Source organism: Rhinatrema bivittatum, chromosome 7, assembly GCF_901001135.1.
Source record: "Rhinatrema bivittatum chromosome 7, aRhiBiv1.1, whole genome shotgun sequence".
NCBI lineage: Eukaryota > Metazoa > Chordata > Amphibia > Gymnophiona > Rhinatrematidae > Rhinatrema > Rhinatrema bivittatum.
Genome location: NC_042621.1, coordinates 136,642,738 through 136,655,724, shown reverse-complemented (window position 1 = coordinate 136,655,724; position 12,987 = coordinate 136,642,738). Strand labels below are relative to the sequence as shown.

Below are 12,987 nucleotides of genomic sequence, written 5' to 3'. Positions count from 1 at the left end.
GTACCACAGAAATTTACATTAGAGGAGATCAGGACTATGTTAAGTTATTTATAGATTTTTGCATAGAAATTAACATCTACAGTTCAAGATGCCTTGAATAAAACTGCAGGACATAGTCATATATAGACGACATTTTTTTTCATATGGAAAGGTACTGAAGAGCGCCTAAGTCAATTTTGTGAATGGATCAACATCATGAATGAAAATTTACAGCACAATGGTCTGATCAAAGGATGACCTTTCTGGATGTTTCCAAACAATACATTGATGAAGTGTTAAAAACTACAGTATTTAGAAAACCCACGGATCGCATTAATTTACATAGGTTCCACAGCTATCACGCACATTCATTCAAATGTGGGTTACCAACAAGTCAATTTTTCCGCATCAGATGTCTGATTTCGAAACACAGGCATTAATATCGCGGGATAGATTTTTACAACAGGGATACCCAAAAAAAGCAGTCAAGCAAGCGTACAAACGGGTAAAATTCTCTGATAGCCAGGCTCTCCTCACGTACAAGCCTAGAAAACAGGATCCACATCTGGTGTGTGTGTTGAAACAGACGACGGCCTCAGCCGCTATAGCAACATTTATTCGGAGACATTGGTATATTCTAGGTTTACATAGTATATTCCAAGAACCTCCATTAATTGTGACGACAAGAGGCAGTAACATTCAAGATCGACTTGTTCATGCACAGGCACGGAAAAATATCGAACAAGTGGATGAAGGCCATTTTAAGTGTGGCCAATATATGCATTGCATCAATTGCATTGAAGGCAGGACATGGATAGATACAGTAACCAAATATAAAGTAGAACGCAGATCTTCGACATCGTGCAACTCAGATCATATAATATATGCCTTAATCTGTGAGTGCCCAAAGGTATATATTGGGAGGACCACGCGTAGCATGAGGCTCAGATTAAGGGGCAGATTTTCAAAGGGATACGTGCGTAACCCCCGAAAAGCTGCCCCTTCTACCCCCTGCGTGCGCCAAGCCTATCTTGCATAGGCTCAGCGGCACGCACAAGCCCCGGGACGCACGTAAGTCCCGGGACTTTCCTGGGGGGGCGTGGGGGGGCAGCGCGCACATGTTATAAAATCGGGAGTAGATTTGTTTGCGCCAGGTTGCGCAAACAAATCTACTCCCGTGTGCACCTTTTAAAATCTAACCCTCAATGAACATAAGTCTCGTTTACACACGCAGACACTAACAGCACTGATAGTTACACATTGGGGTAGATTTTAAAAGCCCTGCGCGCATAAATCCTGCTGGATTTATGCGCGCACCAGCACACATATTTTTCTCAGGCTGCTGGTGCACACAAAGCCCCGGGACACGCGTAAGTCCCGGGGCTTGCTAAAATGGGCAGTCCAGGGGGGCATGTCTGCGGTCCGGAGAGGTCCGGGGGCATGGCAGAGTGCCCCGACACAGTGGCCTGTGTCGGGGCCTGGCCAGCCGGCGTGTACAAGTTACGCCTGCCAGTGGCCAGTGGCAGGCGTAACTCCATCGAACAAGGTAGGGGGAGGATTTAGGTTGGGCCGGGGGGGTGTGTTAGATAGGGGAAGGGAGGGAAAGGTGGGGGGACAAAAAAAAAGTTCCCTCCGAGGCCGCTTCGATCTTGGAGTGGCCTTGGAGGGAATGGAGGCAGGCTGTGCGGCTCGGCACGCGCAGGCTGCCGATTTTGCGCAGCCTTGCGCGCGCCAACCCAGGATTTTAAAAGTACAAAAGCACGCACGCTGTTTTTTAAAATGTACCCCATTGTGTACAGCAACAGCACTCTTTTACTCAAATAAAATGGATGATCATTGATCAGGTTAAACCATCAGTACATGGCAGTAACCACATTGATTTGCTGAACCGCAGAGAAGCCTATTGGATTTTTACACTTCAAACTCAATCACCGAGCAGACTGAATGAGGAACTTGAATGGGGCGCTCTGCTTTAAATGGATTATGCTGCATTGATTCGCTGAATCGTGGGGAAGCCTATTGGACATCTTGTGAACATGATGAGGAATGTGACCGGGGTGCATTTCTTTTAAATGAATGAGATGACATTGAATTGACGTGGATCGGGATTGGTGACATTTGGGAGTAAGAGGATAAGATATAAGTAGTCAGCAATAAGGGCGATATACACAACATGGCGACCGTAAAGATGTGATAAACAAATTTGTGAAACGCCGAATGACTTTGATGAACTGGAAGTATATGAAAATCCCCTGATGAAGGATCTCTCGATCTGAAACAAGGCCTTGTTGGGACAAATGAAAGACACTCAGATAAGTCCGGGAAAAATTTTCTATGTAGTTTCAGTTGGTATTTAACATCTGAACAATCAATGACTTTGGCGTTTTTAGAGCGGTTCAGGTGAAAGATAATCACCACAGTCATAAAATTGTGAAAACGACGTATAGACATGGATGACTGACTGCTAAGTTTTTCATAGCAAACACACACCAAAATTTTTTTAAACAAAAACAATGAAGGTATATACATGCTATAGCATAGTTATAAAAAATACCAGGTGGGAGGAGGTCGGTTAATGATTATATTGAATACACTACTGGATGTAGTGATATAGAAAATTGTATGAAACCTTCCTTCTCTTTCCTTAAAAATTTTTCTCCATGACTGTTATTAGTATATTATTTCAAAAATAATTCAAAAAGCAAGAACACTTAATTGTAGGTGATTAATAAAATATAAAACACATACAATTAAAAAAAAATCAGTAAAGGAGGTGATATCTTGTAGAATTGATGTTGAATAAAACTGTGACATTCGGAAATAAAGTGGAAAAAATTGATAAAACAGTAAATGTGATCGAAGGGAAAATTGGAAATATTGAAAAAGTACAAGCTAATTTAATAAAATCTGAAAAAATGTATATGGATAAGATGGAAATGTTAGAAAATCAACTTAGAAGATCAAATCTTAGGATATTAAATTTTCCTAGGATAAAGTTAATATCACCGAAAGATTTATTTAAAAGTTATCTTATCAATATATTAAAATATCCTGAAACTGCACTGCCTGCAATATCTAAAATATATTACTTACCCCAACCTCATCCTCCTGAAGAAAATCAAGGTCAGGGAAACTAGCCAGACATTAACTTAAACCTGTATGAGTTGTTAGAAAAATCTTAGGAAATGACCATTGAAACAAGGGTTACTCTTATGGTACAGTTTGCTTTCGCAACAGAAAGAGATTCTGTTCTTAGATTGTTTTTTCGATATCAAAACTTAAATTTCTAAGGTCAGCAAATTAGGATATTCCCTGATATAGCTTGGAACACACAACTCAGAAGAAGAAAGTTTATGTCAATGAGAGGAGAGGTAATAGAACGGGGGGCGAAGTTTTTGTTAAGATTTCCATGCGTTGTTTGATCATGTATCAAGATTCAAAATATGTGTTTAATCAACCTGAGCAATTACGCTCTTATCTTGACTCTCACTCCTAGAATCTCCATTGAGCTGGTTAACAAATGTTTTGGTGGAGTTAATACATCGCAATTATATAGTATGTGATAATGTTTCTTTATAAAACTGCTTCTTTAATTATCTTAGCTACCCTCCAACTCTCTCCAGTTTCCTATAATTTATTGATCAATATTTACAGAATGATTTTTTTGTCTATCTAATTTGCTAAATTGCAAGATTGTAAAAATTTTTTTTGTTTCTGGTTATATTGTATACTTTAAAATATAATAAATTCAATAAAAATTAAATTAAAAAATAGTGTGTTCAAACTGGTTTGGGACATATATAAAGGCTAAAATTATACTTTTCCCATATAAGGCTCCTTTTATCAGGAAAATTTTCCCATCAGCATTGGACCAAGACTTTTCCACATGAAAGGATATGCTTCTGTGTATTAGCATTGCCATCCCATTGTGCTTAAAAATACCAGAAGAAAAATACACCTGATTAAACCATCGCTTTTTCAATTTTATGTGCTTCTTGTCAGTCATATGGGTTTCCTGAAGTAAAACAATATCACCTTTTTCTCCCTTAATGGGGGAGCCTAAGCCTGCCACATTCCAAGTCATATATTTTACCATAGTCCTCATTGTGATATATAGTTTGGAGATCCTCTACCTAATAGGATATTCATATATTGAACATCTCCTAGTTCTCTGCACCTACATGTCCATTCAAAAACTTTCAGAGTTATATAGTCCCTTATATCTTGTGTACTATCCACCTTCCTGGAAGAAATCCCACCCCTATCAGAACCCCCTTCCCCCCTTCCCTTCTTATCATACCCTTTCCACCTCCACTTCGCATACTGAAATTTCCCCATGCTCCTCCCTAGGAGAGCCAGAGCCACCTAGATGCAGTTGAGTACAGTCACCCTCACATCGATAAATGAAGAAAAATGACAGAATAATCAGAAAACATAATTCCCCCAATCAGTTTTAACAATACCAACTTATGAATACAACTGCTAGTAATAATCTCATTCAGCAAAGTGATCATTTTCTCAAAAATAAAACATGAAACTTGAAACGGCTAGGTATGTAGCAACAACACAGAGCAGTATGGTCCCACTGAATCTCCTTGTGCAGCAATGGCCCTCCTGCAGCACGTGGTCTAATCTTCTTCCTCTTGGTAAGAAAAAAGAAAACATGGCTACCACAAAGACAACAAACAGACTGGAGGTGCATAAGCCGGTCGGATCTTTCCTGGGTTATTTAATTTTCCTTCATCTTGCCATGAATTTCTTCACTTCCCTCAAGGAGTCGAACACCTGTGTAATCTCATTATCCCATATTTGTAGTTTGACAGGGTATTACAGTGTAAAGCGCACTTGTTTTGCTGCCAGTTGAGAGCAGATAGCCGTAAATTCTTTTCTTTTGGAGGCTACCTTAAATGAAAAGTCCTGACAGATTTGTATAGGGCTACCCTGATATTACACTAAAGGCTGTTTTCTGGAAGCATGCCAAATCATTTGTTTCTGCTCGTAATTGAGAACCCACATGATCACCATCCACTGTCTTATGTCGCCATTCTTCCGAACACCCAATCTATTGACCCTCTCAATAATTAGTGTGGCTCTCAGATTTATCAGATTCAGTGCTTCTGGTAGCCAAGCAATTAGCTCTGCAGCGAATTTATTTTCCTCTATGTCTTCTGTGAAGCCTACAAAATATAAATTATTGCAGCATGATCTATTTTCTAAATCTTCTATTTTCCCTTCCTGTGCCGTAATCACTTTCACAAGTTTTTCCAATTGTCGAGCCATAGTAAGTGCCTCGTCCTCTGCCTGAGACATGCGGCCCTCCAGCATTTCCATTCTTGACCCAAATTCATTTAAATATGTTTTCATTACTTTAATCGCTGGTAAGCGAGATACCATCTAGCTTACCAGCCAGAGCCACTATAACTGCTGATGTTACAGTACTCACCACTGCTTCGTCAAAGGGGCCTTGCAGAGTACTCTCAGGTGCCACGGCCATTTTGCACTTTGCCGTTTCTTTGTCCTTTTTGACTGACTTAATCAGCATACCCGATGGGGATTTAGACATATATCGATCAATGTTCATGAGCACTAGCGAAACTTGTTCTTTTTACAAATTGGGGGTCTCTGATGTTGCAGATTGTTATTAAATTATGGGAACGGCACCCGGAGCCTGTAAAGGACCGTCCTCACAGGATCATCGCATCATGTGACCTCTGGCATCTTACTTTTAAAAGTAATTTTAAATGCAGAAATAAGAAAATGATATAAAAAAGACATAGGAGACTGATGATTATAAAAGTTGGGCATTTGTCATCTTAATGGTTCTGAGAAGAAATCTACATTCCTCTAACCGTATATAAGAGATTCATTCAAAGCCCGTTTACTTGGTATGAAGGTCTCACAAATGATGACAAGTTTTTGAGTCCCAGCATGTGTGGTTTTCTTTATTGATACTAGTGATCACCTCATTGAACAAAGGTTTTTTGATTATATTGCAAGTTTTACCATTCCAAACATAACACCAGGAACAAATTTAGAATTGCATGGAGGCAGCTTAAAGAATTGAAACATAATGACTCATTTAGTACTTGTTGGGTGTACTTTTTCAATTCCACTCAATTCACAGAAAAAAATACAGCTTTCTTTTACTAACTGATAAAATAATAAATGTGTGCACTTGGTATGAGAACTATGAATGGGCAAAATTGACTGTGACTTACTGTTTCTTTATCTGGAATTTTAGAGGGTATGTTTCTGCAAAGTCTGCAGGTACAGGGGTGTAGGGTGACTGCTGAAGTTGGTGGTATACCAGAACACAGTCCACCCTTCTACATTACCTTGTGAGCACTACTTTCTTTCATGCAAATAGCATATCAACTTTGGCTAAATCCATCCCTTAAAATAATCACCTAATCAACTAACATCAGTTAAAATAAAATATGTCAATGAAAAAATATTTCTGCAAGAACATTCAAAACCATTTTCTGCATGTAAATGAAATTAATAAAAATCAACCTTCTTTTTAATAGAAATGAGGAAGAAAGGATCATAATGCCATAAAAGCCAGTGATAAGACCATAATTTTCATCCAAGGCAGGTTCCCATTCTCTCACATATATAACGTCAAAACAGAGGCAGGCTCCCCATCAGGTCCAGAAGGCCGTCGGCAGACCCAATACCGCCCGTGGCCGAGAAGAGGAGCATGCTTGGGAGGCTGCCGAGGGCTGAGAAGAGGAAGGAACCCGTTCGCCTGCTGCACCTTGTGTATCTGCCCCGCATTATTCAAAACTCGCAGGGCTAGCACTTCCGCTATGCTGAGCTTGTGATGCACAAGATCAGCATAGAGCGCATACTGGCCACACATGGTTTGAAGGCCGGCACCCTTAGAGAAGCAGGAGAACGGGCTTCTTCCTCTTCTTGGCCACCGATGGCCTCCCAGGCCTGCTACTCTTCACAGTCACAGGAGGCCATCTGGACCTCATCTTTCTTTGGCCACTGGCGAGATGGGGATCTGCCGATGGCCTCCCAGGCCTGCTCCTCCTCTTGGCTGCTGGCGAGATGGAGTCTTCCAGCAGCCTCCTGAGCTTGTTCCTTTTTTGAGCCACTGGCGGCATGGGGTCTGTCGGCGGCCTTGCAGGCTTCTTCCTCTTCTCTGTCGCCACTCCCTCAATGTGCACGCAGTTGATGGTGCACAGCACACCCCATTTTAAAGTGGTCCACTGTGCACTATGGATGGTACGCCCATGTGCGGGTACATTTTTAGCCATGGATTTGCACGAAGTCTCAAAAGAAAATGCGCAAATTCTTTCACTTTGAAAATTGCCCAAGGCAAAGGTAGCTGTTCTTTTCTTGAATACTTTTTCCAACCCTGACCTATATGTGCCCAGGAATGCCTTCACTACAATATGAGCAACCACTTGCGGGTCATGACACTACAGGCGTTCCCATGTATAGTGTAGACATTTTTAGACCAATGATTTCTGGGGTAAAATGCTTTTTACCCATGGAAATTGCTCTGAAAATTGTCCTGTCTGTGACATGAATGACTGGGATACACTCTGCACACCAAGACGATGATATATTGCACAGACATCAGAGCATTCCTCTAAGGCAGGGCTTCCCAAATCTGGTCCTCGACAAACTAGTCTGCTTTCAATATTTCTACAATGACTATGTTTGATAGAGTAGCATACAAGCAAGCAACTCTATCTCATGCATAGTCGCTGTAGAAATACTGAAAACCAGACTGCTTGTGGGCCTTGAACACTGGAGTTTTGATCTCTCACTCGGAGGAATAGCTTCACTAAAAGACAGTTTATAAACTCTTTTTTCTTGGTAGGAGGAAAACTAAAAGTTGTTTATCCTTTCTTTCCATGTAGGGGAGCCTAGCATTTGAATACCAGCCTCTGAAAGCCGGTGAGACCCTGGGACGCTTGGTACTGCAGAACTCTGAGTTGGGCTCCTACCAATATGAACTGATCTTGAAGGCCATGCCAGCCAAACCAGAGAAACCAGTCTACTTCTCCACACTGCTGGGCTCTAGCCAGGTGCTCAGCGCCAAGTTCTTTAACTACACAAGGCAGAAAATAGAGTATACCTGCAAGGTGAGCAATGCTTTCCTTTGCTCCCACCTATCTTTTCTTCTTTATCACAATATTTTGTATCACCATCCCTCTTTCCTGTGGCTCTTTTCTCCATATGCTATATATTTCACCATTCTAGTCATGCTTTTTTCTCTCCCATCCTTTTCTTCTCCTTGGTTTTTCCTTTCCTCATCTTTTTTTTCTCTTCCCTCCTGTTTCCACTTTGCCTGGATCAAAATAATGCAATTGGTTTCCTGCTTTCCAAAGAAATCAAGGTCAAACAATTTGTGGGCAAGATCTTTTGGCACAGATCTTATGAAGGGAATATAAATCTTGAAAGCTAATCATAAATGTATTAGGTTAAGCCAAAAGAAAGGTATCACCTACATTTTTTTACCTCTATTTCTACATAACTAAGCTGACTGATTCCTTGTTTTCCTTCTTCCTTCAGCCATATTTCACTTCCCTTATTCTTAGGGACTTTTTTACTCAACGCACAATGAAACTCTGGAATTTGTTGCCAGAGGATGTGGTTAGTGCAGTTAGTATAACTGTGTTTAAAAAAGGATTGGATAAGTTCTTGGAGGAGAAGTCCATTACCTGCTATTAAGTTCACTTAGGGGTAGATTTTCAAAAACCGCGAATAGGCGTACTTTTGTTGGCGCTCCAGGCGCCAACAAAAGTATGCTGGATTTCAGTAGATACGCGCGTAGCCGCTGAAATCCGGGTTCGGCGCGCACAAGGCTATCGATTTCGTATAGCCGGCGCGCGCCAAGCCGCGCAGCCTACCCCCGTTCCCTTCGAGGCCGCTCCGAAATCGGAGCGGCCTCGAAGGGAACTTTCCTTTGCCCTCCCCTCACCTTCCCCTCCCTTCCCCTACCTAACCCACCCGCCCGGCCCTGTCTAAACCCCCCCCTTACCTTTGTTGGGGGATTTACGCCTCCCGGAGGGAGAAGTAAATCCCCGCGCGCCAGCGGGCCGCTAGCGTGCCGGGACGCGATCTGGGGGCGGGTCTGGAGGGCGCGGCCACGCCCCCGGGCTGCCCCGGGCCGTAGCCACGCCCCCGGGCCCGCCCCCCCGGAACACTCCCGACACGCCCCGAAAACGCCGCACAGTTCGAGCCCGCCCCTGACACGCCCCCGACACGCCCCCTCCGAAAAGCCCGGGACTTACGCGAGTCCCGGGGCTCTGCGCGCGCCGGTAGGCCTATGTAAAATAGGCTTACCGGCGAGCAGGGCTCTTAAAATCCGCCCCTTAGAGAATAGCCACTGCCATTAGCAATGGTAACATGGAATAGACTTAGTTTTTGGGTACTTGCCAGGTTCTTATGGCCTGGATTGGCCTCTGTTGGAAACAGGATGCTGGGCTTGATGGACCCTTGGTCTGACCCAGTATGGCATTTTCTTATGTTCTTATTTCTTATGACTTTAATCTCCATATGGATGCCCCTCTGACTCTTTTTACCTCAAAGTCTTTTCCCTTAACCTTCTCATTTGACTTCCAGCCATGCTCTACTGCTTCAACTCATCAGCATGAACTCTACTTTGATCTGTCTCAGGCTTATCAACCTCTGTTCTTGCCTTCTGTGACTACTTTACTTTATTTCAGATTTATTAATCGCCTTCTGCCATGGCATAAGGTGATTTACAGTCAGACATACATAAAATCCATAAAAGAAATAAACAACTTTAAACATAAAATATAATAAAATCACAAAACATTATATCCAAAAATGTATAAAAATAACACTTGATAAACAATTACAAACTTCAAGGTAAATAGCAGCCATAAAATAATACATAAAAGATTAAAGACTACCTAACTTGCATTCTGGTGGAAAGCCTGCCTAAATAATACTGTCTTCAGAGAGGTCTTAAATGTTTTTGGACATTCCATCAGATGCATTTCAGCTGGTAAAGAGTTCCATAACTCTGGGGCAGCTACTGAAAAGGATCTTTCCCTCATTTCCATAACCTCACATGTTTCATGGAAGGGGCATCCAAGAGGCTTATTTGAAGTGATCGTAGTGCTTAAGTAGGATTATATACTTTTAAAAGCGCCTTTGCCCATTGGAAAGAATCTAATAGCAAAAGATAATGTGAGAGCATCAGAGTTTTATATTGTATTCGAGACTGCATTGGCAACCAAATTTTTTTTTTATAACTTTTAACATTTTCCAGCTTCCTTCACAGTTTTGCCCAGTGACCAAACAACAACTTTAGGAATATCTAGGCTATTGACCCTTTTGTCCTCTCTAGTACTGTTTCATCTTTCCTGTCCTCTACAGAGTTTATTGATGAGGCAATTTCTTTTTTACAAACACTATACTCTCTTCTATTTTGCAGACTTTTATTCTGCCCCTCCACTATCCTATAATGCCCGACACACCCCAACCTTGGATCACGGCCTATGTTCCTGCATCTGCTCTGCAGAGTATCTTTAGCTAAAGTCCCATTCCCATGCTGACAATGCATTTCAAATTCATGCTTTCCTTCTGCTGGTCTGCTAGTACATTTGCCAAGCAAGATTATGTCTATATGACAAATGCCCTTGCCTCCAAGTCCTACCACTTCTTTGCTACATTACTTTCCTGCCTCAAACTACCTCCGCCTCTCCATTCTCATTTTACTCTCTGCCCAGATTATGGCTGACTTCTTCCATGAAAAGATTCAGAACATTAAGGGGCGGATTTTAAAAGGCGCGCGAATAGCCTACTTTTGTTTGCGCTCCAGGCGCAAACAAAAGTACGCTGGATTTTAGTAGATACGCGCGGAGCCGCGCGTATCTGCTAAAAACCTGGATCAGCGCGCGCAAGGCTATGGATTTTGTATAGCCGGCGTGCGCCGAGCCGCGCAGCCTACCCCCGTTCCCTCCGAGGCCGCTCCGAAATCGGAGCGGCCTCGGAGGGAACTTTCCTTTGCCCTCCCCTCACCTTCCCCTCCCTTCCCCTACCTAACCCACCCGCCCGGCCCTGTCTAAACCCCCCCCCTTACCTTTGTCGGGGGATTTACGCCTCCCAGAGGGAGGCGTAAATCCCCGCGTGCCAGCGGGCCTCCTGCGCGCCGGGCCGCGACCTGGGGGCGGGTACGGAGGGCGCGGCCACGCCCCCGGACCGCCCCGGGCCATAGCCACGCCCCCATACCCGCCCCCAAAACACTGCCGACACGCCCCCGAAACGCCGCAATGACCAGGCCCGCCCCCGACACGCCCCCGACACGCCCCCCTCGGAGAACCCCGGGACTTACACGAGTCCCGGGGCTCTGTGCGCGCCGGGAGGCCTATGTAAAATAGGCTTCCCGGCGCGCAGGGCCCTGCTCGCGTAAATCCGCCCGGTTTTGGGCGGATTTACGCGAGCAGGGCTCTGAAAATCCACCCCTAATTGTAAATCTTCCATCAGAATTCCTTTTCTGCCTTTATTTTATTCCCTGCCCCTACCACACTTTCTTCCTGTTCTGAAATCACAGAAAAGGAAACGACTCATCTTCTTTTGTACTCCAAATTCATTACTTGTTCTTCTAGCCTTATACACACCCAGCTCTTTAGTTCTATCTCCCTTGCAATCACCCTCTCCATCTTTCACATCCTCAATCACTTATCACTACAACTGTTCCCTCTTCCTTCAAACATGCTGTGATCACATTTCTCCCAAAATCCTACCCTGCTATTGTCCCAAATCCTTTTTCCCTTTTGCATCCAAACCACTCAGACATTCCATTCAGCTCCACTGTCTTGACTTTTACATCTCAAACTGCTGTAGATCTGCTGCAGTCTAGCTTTTGCCCTCTACATTCCACAGAAACTGCTCTTGACCGCTTCATGGCCAAGGCCAAGGGTGTTTACTAGATTCTCATTATCCTTAATCTATCAGTTGTTTTGACACTGTCCATCATCATCTACTTGAAAAGGTTGGCATGAGCCCTTGCTGAGGCAGTATAGTTGGTGCAGCCCTGTAGGCAAACCTACAAGGTCTACGGTGGCAGCTGGTGAATAAACCCTGTAGTGGGACAGACTGGAGCTTCACTTGTACCAGCCACCTCCCACGCAAATTGAGCCTTTGGGTTCTGGTGGCAAGCAGGTCTTAGGCGACTCCCTAGGGCAGGGACAAGAGCAAGGGTCCAATAGCATACCAGGGTCAAGACGCAGTGGGCAGATAAAGAGAGACAGGCCAAGGTTGGGGCAAGCTGTAAACAGACGTGGTCATGTCCAGGTAGAAGGTCAAGATCCAGAAAGTCAAACTAAGGGAAAATAAAGACACACTGATGACACTGGATGAGATGAACGAGATAGGCTGAAGGAAGCAGGAGACAAGTAGAGCAGAATGAGGCAAGGCAAGGCTAGAGAACACAAAGCAAGGCAGGAGAAGGCAAGCTGAAGATGCAGGAACTCAGGAATGCTGGCAACATGCACTGCAAAGCAAGATACCTGTTGCTGAGTGAAGGAACTGCTGCAGGGACTTGGAAATAGTCCAAGAGGCTGATGTCATCTGAAGGCATTGCTCAAGGGTTCCTGCCACTGCGCATATATGTGCACTTGCAAGCCTATGGGAAGTCTGGGTCATGGTGGCATGCGAAGCTGAATCCAGAGGCGTTCCAGCTGCGCCGAGGCTGGGCAGCATCAGGGCTGACAGGGGAGATAAGGCTGACTCTGATGGCTTCCAGCCGCACCAAGACTGACTAGCATCAAATCCGCAGCAGATTTTATCAGTACCCCATCTCTAAAGCTCCTCCCTCCCCCCCCCCCCCAGTCTTCTAGGCTTGGGCTTACTGGGAAATCTTCTGTGAAATTTCTATGAAAGTTGAGGGGCTTGTAGGTTGGAAGCCGGCTCCAAGAAATAAGGTATTGTAATTGGTTCCAGACCCTTCAAAGGTCTATAATTGCTTGTACTTCAAACTGGGTATCTTCTTTAGTGGCCATTTCAGTGGTTTGG

General features: G+C 43.9%; 1 protein-coding gene across 1 annotated transcript in view; it reads left to right on the top strand.

The window, feature by feature from the left end:
- Positions 1–12,987, top strand: part of HYDIN (HYDIN axonemal central pair apparatus protein) — a 1,819,717-nt gene that overhangs the window by 1,782,405 nt on the left and 24,325 nt on the right. The window contains exon 85 of the mRNA XM_029609235.1: positions 7,857–8,081. Coding sequence (XP_029465095.1) covers positions 7,857–8,081 — 225 coding nt within the window. The remainder of the gene's footprint in view (positions 1–7,856; positions 8,082–12,987) is intronic.